General features: G+C 57.4%; 1 protein-coding gene across 1 annotated transcript; it reads left to right on the top strand.

Annotated features, from left to right (window-relative positions):
- Positions 1-3881: 3881 nt before the first annotated feature.
- On the top strand, positions 3882-20490 carry IL2RB (interleukin 2 receptor subunit beta; the record flags this gene model as incomplete). Its single annotated transcript, XM_082665562.1, has 10 exons — positions 3882-3967; positions 7092-7209; positions 7573-7768; positions 8660-8734; positions 11397-11502; positions 12967-13115; positions 14448-14613; positions 15172-15292; positions 16700-16784; positions 19732-20490. Exons 1-10 carry the CDS (start codon positions 3955-3957, stop codon positions 20488-20490), a joined length of 1788 nt encoding a protein of 595 aa, XP_082521688.1. The 5' UTR covers positions 3882-3954.
- Positions 20491-21114: the final 624 nt, after the last annotated feature.

The raw sequence follows: 21114 nt of genomic DNA, 5'->3' as shown, positions 1-21114 counted from the left end.
AGGCTGGGTCCAACCCCCGGAACTCTGGAGACAAAGGTCTGGGCAGGCCTGAGTGGGCTCTGTCGGTCCCCTGCCATCGGAGAAGTTTCTGGATTCCTCTTCAGGTCACCTCAGAAAGAATCTGATGTCCTCCATTCTAATCCTGGCTGGTTCTAATCCTGGCTCTGCCGCATTCTGGTTGGGTGACCCAGGAGCCTCAGTATCCTTGCCTGTGAAATGGGGAGGAAGACGCTAGCTCTGTAGAGAGCGGGGGCGGAGCTAGGTGGGTATCAGGGTGTACACAGCGGGTAGATCTGGGGAGCTTGGCATGCTTGCTGAGCGGCAGTCATGCCAGAGCTGGAGGGAAGTTCAGAGATGAGCGCAGGGCCAGCTCGTTTGGGATTTCGAGGCCAAGATTAAGAGTCTGGATTTAATTCTAAACGCACTGGAAGCTACTGGAAGGTTGTAAAGGGAGCGGTGCGGTGAAATGAGCTGATTTGAGCTTGGGAAAGATGGGTCTCTCTGCTGAGTGGGGAACAGACTGGAGGGGTCAGCAGGGGGAACCGGGAGGCCAGTAAGGGGGTCGCCGTGGACCTGGCTGGGGGGACAGTGGAGGCTGGGACTGGGGTGGGGACTGAATAACGAATTTGGTTGTCTCTTTCAGCTTGTTCCCCACCCAAGCCCTGGGGCCTCTCCCTGGCCTGCCCTTCCCAACCCCCTCACCTGGCTTTAACGTCCAGCTCAGGGACCTGTGGGCACTTTTCCTATTAGTCAGGGTAGAGCCCGCTACCTGCTGAAACAAGAGCCTCCAGATAGCAGAGGTCCAACACAGTAAAAGTGTATTTCTTGCTCATGTGACTGTCCGATGTGGATTGCCTGGGGTGTAGGGGGTGAAGGTCTGTCCTTCAGGTGGCTCCCCCTGCCCCCTCCCGCAGGGCTTCACTCTCTCCAGTGGGTTCTTGCAGGATAGGGGGAGGGGAGGAGAGGGGGAGGGATGGAGGGATGGAGGGAGGAACACCGAAGAGGACCAAAATGAGGTTTCTTAGGCCTGAAAGTAAGCTAAATCACTTGCACCCACATCTCACTGGCCAGACTCTTGTCACACGGCCGCATCTAACTGCAGGGAGGCTGGCATATAGAGTCTAGCTGATGCCCAGGCTGGAGGAGCACAGCGAGGTCAGGGGATACATTCCCACACTGTCTGCATGCTGCAACCCACAACCCCATGCTCCACAGCTGTGAGGTTTCGGCGGGGGATGCAAAGCGTGTGCAATGTTGAACTTTTCCCGGCTCTCCGTAGCCCACCACCTGCCTCTCCGCCTGAGGCATCCCAGCCTGGGTCCTTGGGCAAAAGCAGAGCCCCCGGGGCCTGAGTTAGAAGATTCTGAGTCTGGGGGCTGCCCCATTCATAGCTGCACTTGCTGCACCCCGACACCCAGGGCACGGGGCTGCATAGAGCCGCCTCCCCTGTTCCTACCCCAGCCTTCCTGCGTGCTGCTCATAGAAGCAGGGCTGGCGTCAGTCACCTCGGGCTCCTCCGTGCCTGGCTTGGCCACTGGGCATCCTGGGTGCTCAGTAAATGTTTACAGGATGAAGGAGAGAAGGACAGAGGGACAGAGGGATGGAGGACGAGGAGCCTTGGGCAGTACATGCAGGGCAGACCAAGGCCATCCCCATGGACAAAACTGTTACAAGCTGGGCGCATTTCTGCCTTCACCTGGGGGTGGAGTTTTCTTTTTATTTATTTACTTTTTTAATTTTTAAAATTAAAAAATTTTTTTTTTTTTTTGCGGCACGCGGGCCTCTCACTGCTGTGGCCTCTCTCGTTGCGGACCACAGGCTCCAGACGCGCAGGTTCAGCGGCCATGGCTCACGGGCCCAGCCGCTCCGTGGCATGTGGGATCATCCCGGACCGGGGCACGAACCCGTGTCCCCTGCATCGGCAGGCGGACTCTCAACCGCTGCGCCACCAGGGAAGCCCTCTTTTTATTTTTTATTGAAGTATAGTTGATTGATCGCTTCTCGGCCTTTTGGCTAGGATCAAGGGAAGTCTAGTTGATTTACAATGCTGTGTTAATTTCTGCTGCGCAGCAAAGTGACTCAGTTATACACATATATACATTCTTTTCTATATTCTTTTCCATGACAGTTTATCCTGGGATATTGGATAGAGTTCCCTGTGCTATACAGTAGGACTTTGTTGTTTATCCGTTCTGTATGTAATAGCTTTTGCAACTACTGACCCCAGACTCCCAGTCCAACCCCTCCCCCTCCCCTCCCCCTTCCCCCTCCCCCTCCCCCTCCCCCTCCCCCCTCCTGCTTGGCAACCACAAGTCTGTTCTCTATGTCTGTGGGTCTGTTTCTGTTTTGCAGATAGGTTCATCTGTACCATATTTTAGATTCCACATATAAGCGATATCACATGATATTTGTCTATTTGTCTTTCTTGGATTTTTTCTTTATATGCATTTTTTGAAGTTTTAACTGAATTCATGAATTTGGGGGTGGGAAATACATGCACGTGGTGTAAAAGTGTCCACAGCGCAAAACGGCCTTCCCGCCCCCTCCGCGCCTGGCTTTCCTCCCTGGGAGAGCCAGCATTCCCCACTTCTCCAGGAGCTCCCAGAACTATTCTAGGCTTAATAAATCTCGGCTATTATTCTCATCTCTGTGGTGCTTCTGTTCATTACCCTCTCCTGCAGCCAGAAAGCCTTGCTCTAGGGGAGAGGAGAAGCGGGCTTATTGCGAGCCTACTACGCGTGGTCACCAGGTGAGGTGCTTTACGCTCTCCTGCCGTTTGGTTCTCCTGACACGCCTGCAGGAACTGTTACCCCTCATTCTACAGGTGTGGACGTTGAAACACAGGGAAGCAGGTCACTCAGCTTCCAAGCAGCCTCGAATCGGGTCCTGCTTCCCGCTTGGAAGGGAGTCAGCCTGATTCTCTCCCTAAGGTCTTCAATGCTGTTTTCTCACTTCTCTGCAGACAGAAACATCTGCAGAGCTGTTCTTTCTACTCTCCCTCCTGCTCTCCCCATTCCCTTTTCTGAGAGAGACAGCAGCTCACAGGAAAACCCCCAGAGGCAGAGTTTAAAATCAGGAGACAGCAGAGCTGCTTCTTCTGACACTGGATGGAACTTCACGGGATCCCTGGGCCTGTGACACTGCACATAGATAGACATGCACCTTTCCAAAGAGGGGTCTGTCACTTTTCATCATTAAAAAAAAAAAAAAGCCCTGAACTGATCCCTCCTGCCCAAAAAGGAGGAAAAAGGGATTATAAACCATGACTTGAGAAGAAGAGGAAGGTTCTAGAAGGTTCAATAAGTAGCCATCAAATCGTTTGCAAAACCTCCCAAAATAGTCGCCTCTGAATGCTAAACTGAGTAAGGGGCTTCCTGGAAGGCTGGGTGAAAAGGGAAGTCTCAGCAAGTTGGGGTGTCTTATCCCATGGCTGGGGTACACCTAAAGGGACATGTTTGTGTGAGGTCTGGGTGTTACTGTATGTGACTGGATGAAGGTGTCAGAGGCTTGAGGTGGCCTGTGAGATGGGGTGGGAGGGAAAAGAAGGGGCCTTGCCCCAAGGGCTCCCGTATGCAGCAAGGCATCTATCTGAGAGTGAGAGACAGTAAGTGTGTGAGGGTGTACACTCACGCCTCCTGCTGCAATACGCACGGTGCCCCCCCGGACCCCCCCATTCCCTCACCGCCCCCAGCGGAGGAGGGAGATCTTTATCTGGCCCCTGGTGCTACAGGAGTTTCAGGCTTTCTAACCAGCCAGATCTCCCCCGCCTCCCCACCCCAGGCCTTGCCCCCTCCATCCTCTGCACAGGAAGTGGGCTGGCCTTGGGGTTTTAGTCTTTGGTGGCTGGCCCCATCAGCCGTCTACTACCTGGGCCGAGGGAGCCGGAGCTGGGCCCTGGGGAGATGGCTGCAGTCCCAGCAGTGGAGAGAAGCAGAGAGAGCACGCCGCAGCCCCATGTCCCAGCTAGGTAAAGTCCCACCTTGCCCTTACCCTGCCCCTGCCCAGTCCCCAGGTACCCGGGGCTCCCTCCTGGCCCCTGCCACCAGCCAGGGGGCTGGAGGTGAAGCTCACGGGGATGACTTTCAGCTCTGACTCAGATCCTCCAGAAGTTTCTGCCTGAACTCCCATCTGCCAGCCCTCACCCCCAACCTTATCTTAGAATCCCCCAGTGACGAGGCAGGCCCTGCTCTCATGGCTCAAGCTTGAGGAAAAGCTGGTCCCTGGTCCTAGGCTTTCCCTCCCTCCCAGCTCTCCCCATGGGAGGCCGGGGGCTACTTTGGGATGAGGGGCTTCCCCAGGCCCTGTGTTGGGCCCCCCCAACCCAGAGGGGTGGGGAAGGAGGTGGGAGTCCTGGGAGGGGCAAGGCCAGCTGAGACTCAGATGTGCTGGGTGCCCAGAGGAGGTGTGGGATGTGGGTGGGAGAGGTGCGGCCTACACCGGGGAGGTGTAAAGGATACCTTAGGAGGCTGTGGGGCGAGGGGAAAAGAGAGGGACGCCTCTGAGACCTGGCTGTGAAGTGAGTGTGCTGCGAGGTTTCTGGGAGCCCTGGGCTGGAGGCCGGACCCCTGGGTTCAAGTTCAGCTTTGTCCCTTACTTGGCGGTGTGACCGGTCAGGTCAGTAGGCTCTTCAGGTGCTTCTGGAGGGGATGGGACTCCACCTCTGGGGCTCCCTGCGGGTCAGGCTCTCCCTCCACTCCTGGGGCCGAGACCTCCCACCCTTAACTGTGTTTGGAGCACCTGAGAGGCAGAGCCATCCCCAAGGGTCCCCCTGCTTCCCCCACAGCCAGCATCCCACGCCCAGCTGGGGAGGCGCCCCCAGACTTAAACAGCAAGAGGGAGCCCTGTGGTGGGGGGTTTGGCCAGAGAGGATGAGGGGAGACGGGGTCCGTCAAGGTCAGAGGTCAGGTAGGACGTGTCTCCGGCTACGGAGCTTGTGCTTCGTGTCCTCCCCCAGCCGCCCGGTACCCTACATCCCATGATGTCAGCCCTGGCAGAGCCTCAGACGGCAACTGACTGAGTTCAAATCCCAGCTTTACCCCAAGAGGCTTAACGAGTACCTCAGTCTTCTCATCTGATAAAAGGAGTCATAATGGTACCTACTCATGGGGTTGCTGTGAACTTTAAATGAGGTAGTATCTGCGAAGTGCTAATGGCAGTGCCGGGCAGCGTGAGGGCTGAGTGTTAGTCATTATCACCACTATCATCATTATCTCTGTCACCACCATATCATTACCATCACCATTACCACCATCATCACCATTGTTAATCTCTTCCTCGAACTTGACATCAGATGACCTGGGTTTGAGTCCCATCTCTTGGGCAGCTCTGAGCATTAGTCTTGGTGTCTATCAAATAAGGATGACAACACACACTCTCAGGGCTGCGCTGGGGACCTAATGAGTCAGTAAGTCACGAAGGCAGGGCACACGGGCGTGGGTGTGCGTGAGAATCCAGGACGGAAGGCACTGGGGACTCAGAGGTCCCACTTGCCCTCCCTGAGGCTGGGCCTCTTCCTTGCTCTGTGACCTTGAGCAGGTTCCTTAACCTACCTGAGACTCGGTTCCCTCCTCTGCAGGAGGGTCAGCCTTGGGGACTGCTAGAAGCCCTCCCCACCCTGCCCCCTGCATCCTCCGTGTGCTTTGCCCTCTTGGGGTTCACTGCTGCACCCTTTCGGCTACAGGTGGAGGGGAGCTCATTCTAGATGATGCTACTTCTGCCCAACTCGCTTCGGCTGGGGCTGTGGTTTGGCCCTGGCCTTCCTGGGATCCTGCACACCTTTGCCTCCACCCTTCTCCTCTCACCCTGAGGCTCTGCGCCAGACCCTGTCCTGGTCCTGGCTGGCCCTGCTGGCGGGGGTCCGGCCCCAGGTGACACCCTCCAGGGGATCCCCAGGGCCCCTCCCCAGGGCCATGATCGATGAGTAAGGGGCACAGGGGTCTTGCTGGAGCCCCTTGCCTGGGCTCTGTGCCCTATGGGGTCCCAACCCTGCGCCCTTTGCTATAGGGGGTTGGAGGGTCCAAAGAAAGAGGCAACCAGGTCCGCTCCGGGAGTGTTGCCCTGTGGGGACAGTGAGACGGGCAAGGAGGTGCCCCCGGGTACTTCTCTGGGCTCCTTTCCACACACAGGCCAGATGCCCACTGGTCGGCCATGCCCCTGCCGGTCCCTGCCTCCCCAGGGTGTGGATGGATACTGTGGGCCTTACCTCTGGGGCCAGCGCCTGGGACACGGTCTGGGCAGGGCAGAACCATGTGAGGGAATGGACTTTGGGGTGGAGCGCGGGGACGGAATCCCAGCTCTGCCTCTTCTGCGATGTGACCTTGGGCTGGTTAATGGCTTGGGGCCTTGGTCTCCTCATCTGTGTAAGGGGACAATGCACGCACCCAACCCCCGTTGCTGGGCAGATTAGATAAGCTGGTGTACGGGAAGCGCCCGGCACAGGGTGGGTGTCCAGTCCCTACCCGCCACCCCACTCCCTCCACGAGTACTGCTGTGAGGGATGTTGTGAGGTAGTCAGCACACGTCTATTGGGCTCCAGGCAGTCTACCCTGGCTCAGATTCCACAGCTGCCTCTTATCTGCTGTGTGACCTTGGGTAATCTGCTTCACCTCTCTGTGCCTCAGTTTCTCATCTGAAAATGGGGATAATGAGTGTATCTCCAGTAGATGCTCTTATTGCCGCAGTTAAAGAGTTTAAAATAGAGCCCAGCATAGAGGAACCTGTTGACAAATAGTTTTGGTGTGGTTAAGGGAGCAGCCGGGTAGAGAGGAGGTGGGTTCTAATTCCAGCTCTGAGCTGGCCTCCCTATGTGGACGTAAGCAAATTCTTTCCTCTTTCTGGGCCTCAGTGTCCCCAACGTTTGAACAAGGGCTTGGGCCTGCTCTGAGAGTCCTTTCAGCGATGACAACATGGGTCCCAGAATCTCAAAAAGGAAGGAAAGAACGTGTGTGGGATAGAGGGACCAACAGAGACGAAGGCCCTGAGGCTGGCATGGTGGGGAGCAGAGGGGTGCGCCTTGAGAGGACAGGGCCCAGTCGGTCTCTTGGGCAGGGGAGGACGTGGCTCATGCTCTCTCCCCTGCTTCCTCCATCCAGGGCTCCCTTCCCCAGCTCCCACCCGTGGCTGTGATGGCAGCTCCTGCCCTGTCCTGGTGTCTGTGCCTCCTTGTCCTCTGGCCCCCGGCCATCCCTCGGGCATCTACATCGGTGAACGGTGAGGACCCTGGCATCTGGACCGCTGTGCTTTCCCTCAGGGAGGAGTCCAAGGCCCTTCTAGAACTTCTTCCAGGACCCCTGCTTCTTGGCAGAAGCTCCATCCGCTGGGGCAGGAGGCGGGAGGGGAGGGGGGCAGTGGGACCAGAGACCAGGTGTCCGCCTTCTCCCTCAGCCCTCCACCTGCCCGCACCGCACTCATGTGCCCCTCCAAGCCGCAGGAAGACACCGTCTTCTTGTCCCTGCCCTGCCTCGACCTGTCTGGGGGTCACTGCAGGCTAGGGGGCTCAGTTTTGTCCTCTCTCAGATGGATTCACGAACCCCTTCTCTGCCTGCCAGGATTGACTACTTCCTCACCTGGTAGGTACAGGAGTGGCGGGCGAACCCCAGAGGGCCATGGGCACCCTGCAGCCAGCCACGCACGCCTCATCTTACCAGCAGATGCTTCCAAGCTCACGTGCTTCTATAACTCGAGAGCCAATATCTCCTGTGCCTGGAGCCGGGATGGGGGACTGCAGGTCACGACGTGCCACATCCATGCCCAGCCGGATAAAAGGTGTGTGTGGGGTCGACAGACAAATGTACGGAATGTCAGGGAGGTTGCCCAGGTCCACCAGGACCAGGACAGTGACTATCAGAATCTCTGCTAGTCACTGACTTCTAGACTATTGAAATCCTAGCTCCCAGACCCCAAGAACTCTGCACTTTGAGAATCTTGGACTCATAGGACCCACAGACTCTTGGGGTCACAGGGGTCTGGAAGAACTTGGGGGTCGGATACTTAGACTCCTGGACCCTGAGTGGCAGTGGGGCGTGCAGTCCAGGCTACAGTGGAGGGGTTGGGCATGAGCCAGACAAGGTAGTTTGGGGACATTGGGCTGCTCACCTGCTATGCCGAGGCTGGACTCAGTGTTAGAGGCAAAGCGGGCAGAAGGGGGATCCCCAAACTTTTTGAGTAACCTGGGCTTTTGACAGATGCCTAGGGCAGCTGTGGGGACAGGGAACTGGGGAGTGGCTGGGGAAACTGGAGACTGGGAAGGAGGTGGTGAAGTGTCACCGTGATCCGAACACCCTGGTGGCAGCCAGCAGAGGTGGCTTTGGGGTTTGACCTTGGCTCCCAGGTGGACGGTGATTCCAAGGGGCTCTGAAGGCCCCATCAAGGGTCATCTTCACCCTGAACCCTATGGGGAGACTTTGGAGAGCTTTAGGCGGGGAAGGCCGTGTGTCCTGAACTGGTTTGTTTCTAGATCACTTTAGCCGCATTGAGGCCTGGCTGTGATGAAGAGGCAGGAAAAGATGCTCAAGAAGGGAGGTGGGCACGTGGGGGTTGGCATAGGGCCCGGGCACAGACCAGCAACGCTGCATGGGGACTCTCCCAAGGGCCAGCTCTGGTCGGGGTGGGGGGGGTCCGTCTTTTTCTTCTAAGAGGGTTCTTTTGTCTTGAAAGGCAGTGGAACGAATCCTGTGAGCTGCTCCCAGTGAAGCCGGGATCCTGGGCATGTAACCTCATCCTGGGACCCCCAGATGTGAGTAGCCGTAGCTGAGGGGAGAGGTCGGGGGGCCGGTGGGTGCAGAGGGGCGTCCTTCCGGGGAAGAAGCCGGGGCCCAGCAAGCCCGGTGGCCAGGGGCTGCGGCAGAGCAGGCTTCTGGGGCTGAGGAGGCAGAAGGAGGGAGGTGCCATCCAAGGAGAACAGAGGCCTGACCTGGGGGTCGAGGGATCTGAGGTGCGTGAGGCATCGGCCGCTCTGCTTCTGCTCCTGCCGTGTCCCCCATGCTTTGTGGAGCCTGCGACACTCCTGTGTTCTTTACCAAGTGGGGAGAGCACCTACTAGTCATAATAACCTCCGTATCCGACGCCTCCCGAGGTCTGGGCAAGTACAGGGCGGGGTGGGGTTAGCAGTGTGGATCGCACAGCTGGACGGTCCAGGTTCCAGCCCTGGCTCCATCGCATACCAGCTGGGTGACGTTGAGCATCTTCTGAGTCCCCGTTACCCCTTCTGTAAAAGGGAATAATAACGATCCTTACCCGGTAGGGTTGTTCTGAGAATCAAGCGAAAGCCACCCAGGACAGAACGTGCCCTTGACCCGATTGCCAGGGGATCCTTACGACTGTGCGTGGGTGCCAGCACTGTCCCCTTCTTACCAATGAGGAAACTGAGGCTCAGGGAGGCGAGGTCCCTGCCCAAGTCCCATAGCCAGGGAGAGGCAGAGCTGGGATTGAACCCAGGTCTGTGAGACCCCCAGCCTGGGCCTTTCAACCTTGCACTAGGCTGCCTCTCAAAGAGCAGGAGGCTGTGTGCATCAAATTATGGTCTGGCAAACCCTTCTTGGCAGCGGTGGGCACCAGAGATGCCCAGACCACATTTTCCAACCCTCATCAGGTTCTACACATTCTCCAGGAGCAGGAGACTGTGGAGATGAGCTCACATGACACAGTGTAGCTGATAATGGCAGAGCCCCTCGAACCAGATCGCTGTGCCCGTCCCCTGCAGCTCTGCAGGTGGTCTGGCTTCAGATCCCGGCCTCATCTAGCTGTGTGGCCTTAGGCAAGTCCCTCGGCCTCTCTGTGCTTCAGTCTCCTCACCTGTAGGATGAGAATAGTAATTGTGCCCGTCTCATTGGGTGCTGAGAGAATTAAATGAGATAATATACGTGAGGTGCTTGGTAGAGTGCCTGGCACAGGGTCAGTACTCAGCAGAATGTATTATTGGCATCTTTGCAACGACAATTACATTAATAATAATACAGTAAGTCCCCTACATACGAACCTTCAAGCTGCAAACTTTCAAAGGTGCGTGTGTGCGTTTGCATGTCCAATCGCGTAAGTTAGTTCACGCGTCTGGCGTACATTGTCACGTGAGTGCATCCTCTACAAGTGGTTGTGTTTTATGCACTTTACTGGACAGTACTGTATAGAGTACAGTCGTACAGTATCTTTCTTTCAAGCCCGGGATGCCTGGTGGAAGCAAGTGTGAAAGCAGTGGTATGCAGCCGATTGTGTTAGTTGGGTACCTAGGCTAACTTCGTGGACTTAACGAACAAATCGGACTTACGAACGTGCTCTCGGAATGGAACTCGTTCATATGTAGGGGACTTACTGTAATAATGTGATGATACTATTATTATCTTGGAAAATCTGGCCCCCACAGCAGCTGGTAGACGGCTGGGGTGGGGTCCTCGGGGTGGAGACGAAGCAATTGTTCTCCGCTCCAGGAACTCTGATGATCAAGTTCAAGGTTTGCTCACAGTGGGCCCTGCGGCAGGTCAGAGGGGCTGTGCCCGGGGTCCTGGGCCTGAAAACACCACCCCGGACCCCGGAATGCAGATGCTAACAGAGCCTGCACCAGACCCTCCTCCTGCAGGGCTGCAGAGCTGCCCTCCGCACAGGGAGGAGGCCGCCGTAAGCTGTTCACTTGGCCAGGGCTACAGTCTCTGTGGGGCTCTGGACGCAGAGGCCTGAGTTTGCATCCAGGCTCCCCTGCTGACCGGTTGCGTGATTTGGGGCAAGGTCCTTAACCAGTCCCAGCCTCAGGTTTCTTACCTGCAATGTGTGGATGGACAGCTGTGAGCTTCAGCCAGAGAAGTGCCTAAGGTACCTGAACAGGGCCTGCCCACAGGAGATGCTCGGTTCCTGGCCATTTCCTTCCAGAAAAGTGAAGGTGTGGGGCTGGAGAGAGATGGGGAGAGGAAGCTTTCACACTCAGAGCTATAATGCAAGGATAGGTCCGGGCCTGCACCTTCTTGGGGGCTCATCCTGCTTGCACACCTCTTGTGACGGGGAACTCCCTCCCTCCCAAGGCAGCTCACCTCACTTGGATCAGGGATTGACAAATTACTATGGCCCATGGGCCAAAACCAGCCTGCTGCCTGTTTTTATAAATAAAATTTTATTGGCACACAGCCAAGCACATTTGCTCTCATGTTTTTTCACGGCTGTTTTCACACGACAGCGGCAAAGTTGAATAGTTGTGACAGAGACCACATGACCTGCAAAGTCAAGAATATTAACTAACTGACCCTTTTCAGAAAGCTTGCTGAGCCCTGCCTTAGGCGGAGGGGCTCAGGGAGGGGGTCTTGTTTGTCGCAGTCGCGGTCTCCCCTCCTGTCTTCCCCCGTCCTCATCCCAGCAGCCTCCCCCTCCCTGCACCAGCTGCCGGCAGCTACATCCCTGGCCTCCTTCCCTTGCAGTCTCAGAAACTGACCATAGTTGACGTCATCAACTTGACCGTGATGTGCCGCGAAGGGGAGAGGTGGAGGAGGATGATGACCCAGAATTTCAAGCCCTTTGACAACAGTGAGAGAGGACTCCAGGGTGGGGCTGGGAGGGGGTTGGAGGGGTGGGCACCTCCCTCCCTGTCTCCCCCTCTGGGGTCACCCTGCTCCAGTCTCTCCCCATCAGCTTCCATGCCCACATCTGACCAACCCACTGCTCGCTGAACTTGGCATGAAGTCCCGGGTCGCTACCCTGGTGTTCAAGGCCACTTGGCCTGGCTTCCCTCTCCAGCACGCCTCCTCTCGTGGCCTATATTCCTGCCACACCAAAGCCCAGCTCTCCAGATTCAACTTGCCCATCCATGCCTCTGAGTCCTTGCACGCGCCGGCCCCACTGCTTGGAAGGCTCTTCCCACCCGGAAAATTCCCACTCACCCTTCAAGGCTCAGTGAAGAGTCACCTCCTCCAGGAGTCCTTCCCAGACTCCCCCACCTCCTTCAGGGTGTTTATGTCCTGGGTCTTTGCTGCCTGATCATGGGTCTGTCTCCCTCACTGGGCTGTGAACTTCCCTGAGGGCAGAGCCTCTGCCATCCCTGTGTCTCCATTCTGAATAGTCAACATCAGGCTCGATCTGGGCAGTGCTCTGGGAAGGTTTGTTGAACGACTGAGTGCTCTGCCCCACCCCCAGCTTTCACCCCCCTCCCTTCCTGGACTTGGAGGTCATCTCTAGGGAAGAGACGGGGGCAGAGGGTGAGATCCAGGGTTCTACATGCAGCCCTGCCTTAATTGAGTGTAATCTGACTGGCAGATCATTTAACATGTCTGAGCCTCAGTTTCCTCATCTGTAAAGTGGGGATAACCAATTACCTGCTGCCAGTGGTTGCTGTAAGGAGTCTATAAGCCAAGACACAGAAACTACTTGGCACGTGCTCAGTAAACATTTGCTTATTATTATTTGTGTGTTTCTACAGAGTCTCAGAAGCATAAAAATTTAGAACAATTGAACTTCAGAATCATACAATCTTACAGTCATATAAGGTTGATGAGATAGAATTAAATAAAATAAATGAGATGATCCAGGTAAAACTCTCTGATCAATTCTGAGTGCAGAGAAAGGCTGCCTTGATTCATTCATTCAGCAGGTATTTAATCAAGAGCCTACCATGTGCCAGGTAACGTTCCAGGAACCAAGGATACCCGAAAGAATCAAGTCGTTGCCATCAATGAGCTCAGAGTCTGGTGGGGGAGACAGAAAATGAATAAAGGACCAGGAGTAGATATTTAATACGTTGGGTGTTGATAAGTGCTAGGAAGAGAAATGAAACAGGTGAGGGGCACAGAGAGTGGTGGGTGGTTGGGGAAGGCTTCTCTGAATATGTGCTCTTTGAGCAGGGACCTGCCAGTCTCTGGGGAAAGGGAACGCAGGGAGGGAGAAGCAGCTTGTGCAAAGGTGGAGGTGGGAGCCCGGCACGGTTTCTCATCTCAGCATCAGCCTCCGGTGTCCCCCAAGCTTTTTCTCTCTCCTTTTTCCTCTTCCCGTCTCCAGTTCGTCTGATGTCCCCCCACTCCCTCCAAGTCGTCCACATAGAGACCCGCAGATGCAACATAACCTGGAATGTCTCCCAGTTCTCCCACTACATTCAAAGCAATGTGGAGTTTGAGGCCCGGACAAGGTCCCCGGGCCACAGCTGGGAGGTGAGTACCTAGCTCCATCCCGACCTGCCCTGATTCCTTCCTGTCCTCGTCACCCTGTCCATCCTTCATCTCAGCAAAGCCACAGGAGCCCCTAAGCAACCCCTGCCGCTCCTCTGTACTGCCTGCCCTGCTTCCCCCTCCCTCCGTGTGTCCCCTGACACCCCAGGGGTCCAGCTGGTGGTGGATTCCAGGCAAGACTTACAAAGCCAAGAGGCAGGCGACTGCCCTCTCTGGAGAGTTCAGAGGCCCTGAGCAGCCACCCTTCCCTCTTCAAATCCAGTGTGCTCCAAGTCCACGGGAGTTGGGACTTCCTGACGGTCCAGTGGTTAAGACTACGCCCTTCCCTTGTAGGGGGCGTGGGTTCGATCCCTGGTCAGGGAAATAAGGTCCCACATGCCAAGGGGTGCTGCCAAAAACAAACAAACAAACAAACAAAACAAGTCCACAGGGGCTGGTTGCTTACTCATTCATTTATCCATTCCTTTATTCGCTCACTCACTCACTCAACAAACATTCACTGAGTACCTACTACGTGCTAGATGCGGGGAGAGAGTGGAGGGCGGGCCTGATGAGCTGCCTGCTCTCAGGGAACTCACGTGGGGGATGGGGGCAGACAGCTGGTGCCCAGAAACAGGAGACTATGGGATGTCGATACATACTATCATGAAAGTTAAACGTGATAACACAGTTGAGAAGGGCTGGGCCAGGCTACTTCAGACTCAGGTGACCAGGGAAGGCCTTTCTGAGATCTGGGGCTCAAGCAGGAGCTGACCTTTTGAGGATCTGGGGAGGGTCTTCCAAGCAGAAGAAAGAGCCACTGCAAAGGCAAGACATGGCCTGTGTGTCTAGGGCACCGGATGAAAAGCAAAAAGGGTGATGCAGAGGTGGGAGAAGTGTTTGGGAAATCCCTCTTTCTGGTTGAGTGGAGAATAGACTATAGCAGAGCACGGGGTGGGGGGGGAGGGGAAGCAGGGCGACCTTGTATGGTGCCCAGAGGTGGTGGGAGCTCAGACCTGGAGGAGAAAGGAGTGGAGAGAAGGCGGAAGGGTGCAGAAATAGTTTCCAGAGGTGGAACCAGGCTCTGGACGTGGAACCAGCTGATTGGCAGATGGCTTTGGGTGTGGGAGGTGTTTAGGATGACCCTGGAGTTTTGGGGCCCAGCAACTGGGTAGTCAGGCAGCCTTTCTGTAGGATGAGGGGACAGTGGAGGGCAGGTGGCTGGAGGGAAGAAAGGAAGGTGCTGCTCTGCTCGGCGTCTCGGCCAGCCCTGCCACAGGAGGTGAGGTGGGCAGTGGGGACCCCTCTGGTCTGACAGCCCTGTTTCTGCCCCAGGACACCCCGCTGCTGACCCTCAGGCAGAACCAGCAATGGATCTCCCTGGAGACGCTGGCTCCAGACACGCTGTATGAGCTTCAGGTGCGGGCCAGGCCCCAGCTAGGCAACCATGAGGCCTGGAGCCCCTGGAGCCAGCCTCTGGTCTTCAGGACGAGGCCTGCAGGTACTGAAGGGGAGCTGGGGTGGGCACGCAGCTCCGGCGGGAGGCAGTGGCTGGTGCGGGAGGCTTGGGGTGTAGGTATACAGCCCTTTGGCCATCATTAGCTCACTTGATGTGACCCACAGGCTGAGCAACATGGGCGTGTTTTACAGATGGGAACAGGGGATCAGTGAGGGGGTGGGACTTGCCATTGGCCTCGTGAGTTAGTGGGGAGGCCGGTGAGGCTCCTTCCACTCTCTCCACCCTGAAACTTCAAACTCTTGGTTTCTGCCGAGGTCAGGGGTGGGCTGTTTTCACCTGTTAGCCTGTTTCCTCATCTGTAAAGTGGGTACCATGGTACCGAGGCAGGGATGCTGTGACGAATCCTGTCGGCCGTGATGCCCCGTGGTGGCTGGGCACACGGCAGCTCTGCTGGACCAGCTGGGACCCTGTAAAGGCCTTGGGTCAGAGGTCGGCCTGTCCCTCAGCACCAGGTCATGGGTGGGGGATGCTGGATTGAGCCAGGGTGGGTGGGAGCATTTCTCTAACCCCTCCCCTTCTCCTCCTCCCGCCCCCCGGCAGCAACCAGGAAGAAGACCCTGCCCCTCCCTTCGATGGGCCACATCGTGTTGGGCCTCTGCTGCACTTTTGGTTTCGCCGTCTTGGTTTACTTGCTGACCAGCTTTCGGTACAACGGGCTGTGGTAAGAGCGCTCCCTTCCCTGTCTTTCATCCTCCTGTCTGACACGACCCCCTCCCCGCCAGGTCAGGCTCTGGGCTGAAAGCCCTGTTCTCACTCTCCAGTGCCCCCTCTGCCCTCCCAAGAGCCCCCCCCCCGCCTAACACCTGGCCTTTCCACCAAAGATGGAAGCCCATGGAACCAGCCCGAGGGGAGTGGGGCAGGGAGAGCCCCATGGGAGCCCTGCCCAGAGCATCATGCCCAGGGCTTGAGTATGTGTGTGCGCACGTTCCAGCTGCCTGTGTGTTGGGGGCGGTCCTCATGCGTCTGGGCACTCATTTGTTTATTCCTTTATTTACTGAGTCCTACCTCTGGACTGGGTACGGTGCTGAGTGCTGGGAACGCAAGGGCAACCACAGGCATGTCGTCCCATCTTCATGGACCCACAGTCCCATGGGGGAAGGCAGATACATCTTAATCATGCACGTTTATAACGACACACGTGATTAGGCTGGTGAAGGAAGGAAGGTACCATATGTACTGCAAGCAGACAACAGGGAAAGGAACCTCAGCTAAGGGGTGACCGGGGGTTGGGGGGGTGCTTCCCTGAGGAAGTAATGATTCCACTGAAACCTGAAGGAGAAGTGAACCAGGCAGGGAAGGGTCGGGGAACACATCTCAGGAGGAGGAAATAACTTGTGCAAAGATCCTGGGTGGGAACAAGGCAGGAGCATTCCAGGAACTGAAAATGCAGGGAGGTGGGTGTGGCCAGAGACCAGAAAGGAGTTTGGGACCCGAGCCTGGACCTCTGAGTGGCAGCCAGGTTTTCTGGGGTCTTGAGGCTGTGGCATACAACTTGAGGCAGATGCACACAGATACTGGGGCACTCAGCTTGGCAAGCAGAGCATGGGCTGGAATTCAGTCTCCTTTCACCACTGCCCCCCCACCCCCCAAAAATCCCCAGGTGCCCTTGGGCAGTGCACAGCTTGAACCACCGTCCATGGCAGCCTTGACTAGGTCGCCCACCATCTAGCCTCTCTCCTACCTCCCTCCTCTTGGTTCACTCTGCTCCAGTCTTCTTTGTCCCCTACCGCTCTGGCTTGCGTGGTCCCCCACCCTCACATCCTTCTCTTGCATGGCAACCTGCCCTCTGTCTCCACATTACAATGAATGGTAAACTTGCACACTTGCTTCACTGTCTGACTCCCCATTAGAATGTCAGTCCCTTAAGAGCAGGGACCTTCTCTGTTGGCTATTCTTGTGTCCCCAGTGCCCAGCACAATACCCTCCCTTACTGGGTACACGATCAATACTGACAAAATAAATGAACATCTCTGCGCCCTGCCCTCAGAGCTGCGGGGGGCTGATGGCAGGACACTGCGATCCCCTTCCCTTCTCACCCTCCTTCCCTCCCTTCCTCTCCCCTGTCCAGGCTGAAGAAGGTTCTGAAGTGTCACATCCCAGACCCCTCGGAGTTCTTTTCCCAGCTGAGCTCCGAGCATGGAGGAGATTTCCAGGTAGGCGTCTGTAGGTGGAGGGCAGAGTAGGCAGGTGGCACGGGCTGGCCAGAGGGTGGGCGGGGGTGTGGAACGGGTGGGGAGGAGGCGCAGGAACAGCGGACTTTTGCCCTTTTTGGAAGAAGAAATGTAAAGTGAGCTGCCTCGCGTGTGGGCACGGGCCCCTCTCCCCTGTGTTCTCAGGCTGAATGGCAGCTCCCGTCTGGGCCAGACTGCCTGGGCTCTAACCCTGGCTCCACCACTTCCTGGCTGTGTGGCCTTGGGCCAGCTCTCGAACCTCTCGGTGTCTCAGTTTCCTCACCTGTAAACTGATGGGTGGTGGGGGGATAATGTTACTCTGTGTATGGTCCCAAGGACATTGCCTGGCACACAGCAAGTGCTCACGAAGCTCTAGCCAGAATGACTGGCACCAGGTTGTTGGTGGAGCAGGATTTGCCAGGTGCAAGTTCTCTCCACCCCGCTCCCTGTGCAGACCTGCTCCGTGGGGCTAGTGCTTTCCCTGCTCTTGCAGAAACTCCCTGGCCAGGCTCCCTGACTTATCACACACGTTAGCAAGGCCTCTAGGCATTTCTAGTTACAAAACACAGATTCATTTTAAAAGTGCACGCCCACATGTCAGAATGCTCAGCGCCATTTAAAGTTTAGTCGTCTCCCCTCCCTCAGCCCACACATGCTTCAGGAAGGAAGTTTCAAGGGGGTAGGGGATGTGGTGGGCTGCCTCTACCACCCCACCCCCACTCTAGGCTCCCTGGATTGGTGTTGGTGGAGGAGGGGTGAGGTGGGGGCAGAGAGAAGCCAGGAGGAAAGTTGAGGGGCTGGAAAGCCATGCTGGACCAGAGCTGTCAGGAGCCGGCTTTGGTGTTCTCTATCAGGGCTGATCAGAGCCCCTTCTGGAATTCTTCGGAAAACTCCCATGACTGGGGGGAGCTTACCTACAGCACTCTTGATGTCGGGGAATGTATCTCCTTAAAATTCCTCCTTCAGCCCTAAAGGTAGTGAGCTCCCCATCAACAGAGGTATTCAAGTCATCCGGCTGGAGGCAGGACTAGATGCATCCTCAGACCTCTTCTGCCTTGAAGTCCTTCTCATTCTATGGGCTTAGGACATTTTGTGGTGGGACTGGGGTCCTTTCTAGAGAGTTGCGAGCCACTCCATCTTCCCACGAGGTCATCCCCAGGTCTAGATGCCTGGCCCAGGCCTGCTGTGTGGAGGGGGTATCCCGAGGAGGCCCTGGGGATGCATGATGTGACTGGGGGCTGGCCAAGAGGGACCCCACCCCCTCCTTTGCATGTGGGTGACAGGCCAGCTGCTGTCTCTCTCTCTGCCCCAGAACCCCTGCCTCCACGACCGCAAGGCCCACTGCCCTGCCTGTGGGAGCTGGGAGTGCGTGTGCCAGTGTATGTGAAGGGGGATGAGTTTCTTCCTGTGCCCCCCGCCCACCTGCGCTTCAGGGCATTGTGGGTGGAGGCCTGGGCCCAGGAAGTGCCTGACCACACACACCTCTGAGGGCGGCCCAGCGAGGCCCAGCACACCAGTGCCGGCCCCAGGCCTGGCCGCTTCTTCTGGCCACTGCTCAGCACTGCTGCCTGGCCCTGCCTCCGCGGCTTCTCCTAGCGTTGGAGCCACACCTGACCTGGCTCTCGCCCTGCCTCCCTAGCCTGCTATTCCTCTTTGCCATCCTTAGTTAGTCCTCGCTGTCCCTCTCTCTCGGCCTTTTCTCTGTAACGTGAACTCCTGGTTTGGGGGAGGGGGTAGGTTTTGTTGAGTGGCTCAGCCCCGGGAACTCACTCCGGGGATGGAGAAGCAGGATGTTTCTCTTCTGGTCCATTAATTCATCTGCAGAACATCAACTGGGCCCCTAGGCCCTGTGCTGGGCACAAGAGTGCAGGGGGCCTGGTCCCATCAGGCCTGGTCCCTGTGCTGGGGGGACCACAGTCCAGCTGCAGAGGGCTCCCAGGACAGAAGGCTGTTGGGGGTTCTCAAGTGCACCCTCTTGAGGCCCCGTCACCCTGCCCTGAGGGGTGAACACTCCCCTACGCTTCTGCTGGGTAGTCGGCGTTTTACCTGTGCCAGGTGTTTCCACCTTCATTGTCTTCTTTGACATCTCTCTGCTGGCCCATAGTGAGGAAGTCAGGAAAGGGGCAGCTAAATGTTGTGGAATTGAGGCTCAGAGAGGTGCAGTGACCTGCCCAGGGTCACACAGCTAGAGAGTGCCAGCGCCAGGAAGCCGGGTCTCCCTGTTCCTTGCCAGGCCTCTGTGGACTCCAGAACAACTGAGAAGTGCTCTGATGGGTGCTTTCCTCTCTCTGTGGATGGAGGGCGTGGGAGGTGGAGGGCTGCAGGGCACCAGGAGGGAGTGGTCAACTGGGGGACAATTAGCTCCCCACTGGAGATGGTTCCATGGCAGTGTGAGTGGGGAACCTGGGACCCAGCTCTTCCACCTGCTGGCTGTGTGATCAGGGCCAGGGCCAGGGCACAGGCCCTCTCTGGGCATCTGTATGGTGACCGTGATGTGCTCTCGGGACCCTTTCTGCCTCAGCAGTGGTTGGTTGGTTTACACACTCACACTGGTCCCCACCAGACACTCTGAGGATTCTACCCATTGCTATGTTCCCGGGACCAAGAGCGGCACCAGGCTCACAGGAGCTGCTCGATAAACAGTCACACGTTGAACCAAGACATCCCCTGGGCACCTACAGAGAGCCAGGAAGGCCTGCGCTGGGGCTGGGAAACAGCCACACCCCCTGGGCTGATGCAGAGGGTTCCCCAAACCAGTGGGCAGGGTTTGTGTGTGTGTGTTTGTGTCTGGGAGGTGGGGGCTACAGTCAAGGAGGGCTTCCTGGAGGGGGCAGCCCTGAGCGGACTGCTGAAGGAGGATGAGATAGGGGATGTTGCTGAGTCTGGAAGAGGTGGCCACTCACCCTCCCTCTGCTCTTTCTCCTTGCAGAAGTGGCTCTCCTCGCCCTTCCCCTCATCCTCCTTCAGCCCCAGCGGCCCAGTGCCCGAGATCTCCCCACTGGAGGTGCTGGACAGGGACGCCAAGGCCACGCAGCTGCTCCTTCTGCAGCAGCAGGACAAGGGCTCGTCATCCTCAACCGAGACCAGCGGCCACTCGGTGACCAGCTGCTTCACCAACCAGGGCTACTTCTTCTTCCACCTCCCAGACGCGCTGGAGATCGAGGCCTGCCAGGTGTACTTCGCCTACGACCCCTTCACGGAGGAGCCCGATGAGGGTGGGCCCAGGGTGCCAGAGGGGGCTCTCCTCCCACCCCTGCCACCTCCGCCAGGGGAGGAAGACGCCTACTGCACCTTCCCCTCTGGGGACGACCTGCTGCTCTTCTCCCCCAGTCTCCTCGGTGGCCCAGGCCCCCCGAACACTGCCCTGGGGGGCATTGGGGCTGGTGAAGAGAGGCTGCCCCCCACCCCGCAGGAGGGAGTCCCTGGAGGCTGGGCCCCCCAGCCCCTGGCGCCTCCCACCCAGGAAACCCCTGACCTGGTGGATTTGCAGTCACCCCCGGAGCATGCGCTGGGAGAAGCAGGAGAGGAGGTGCCTGTCCCCAGCCCGAGGGAGGGGGCCGGCTTCCCCTGGGCCAGCTCTCCTGGGCAAGGCCAAGTCCGGGCCCCCACCTGCTGCCTGACCCTGAACACCGATGCCTACCTGTCCCTCCAAGAGCTCCAGGATCAGGACCCGGCTCACACAGTGTAGACAGACGGCCAGGGCTGGGAGGCAGGTGGCCTTCCGCTGTTGCACCAGGCCCAGCTGAGGACTCTCTGTCTGTGAGGCTTGTCCACTGCTGACACTCGGTGTCCGGCTGCCCCCGGTCATCTCTGGCCAGAGGGCCCTCACCCAGCCCTGCACACTCGGCTGTTCACTTCCACACCTCATTTGCTGCTCCCCGGTCCTACGGTCCAAGCCAAGAACTTCGGCGGGAGAGGCACTTTGACTCCACACTCCCGCATCAGTCGTGGAGTCCTGCGGGTTTTGCCTCTGAAGCGTCCCTCCTCTCCCGCCCGGCAGCTCCTCTTCAGGGAGAATTTGGGGTTCTCCACGGGCCTTCACCCTGCGCTCCTCACAGGGCTTCCTGCCCCAGTCACACCCCCTCGCACCCACCCACCGCAGGACAACCAGAGTGCTCTTTCCAGAACACAAAGAGGGCTGTGCTGCTCCGGGTTTAAAACCCTGCCGTGGCTCCCCACCGCCCTCAGCCCCACTTCTCGGCCCTCCCCTTGCCTCTCCAGCATCGTGTTGGGACATTCCCTTCTGGCAGCCTCCCAAGGGTTCTACTGAGCCACTTGGAGCTCCCCCATTCCCCCACACCTTTACACATGC

This window comes from Grampus griseus, assembly GCF_964374135.1.
Source record: "Grampus griseus genome assembly, chromosome: 11".
Lineage (NCBI taxonomy): Eukaryota > Metazoa > Chordata > Mammalia > Artiodactyla > Delphinidae > Grampus > Grampus griseus.
The sequence above is the reverse complement of the archived record's forward strand: the minus strand, read 5'-3'. Positions and strand labels throughout refer to the sequence as shown.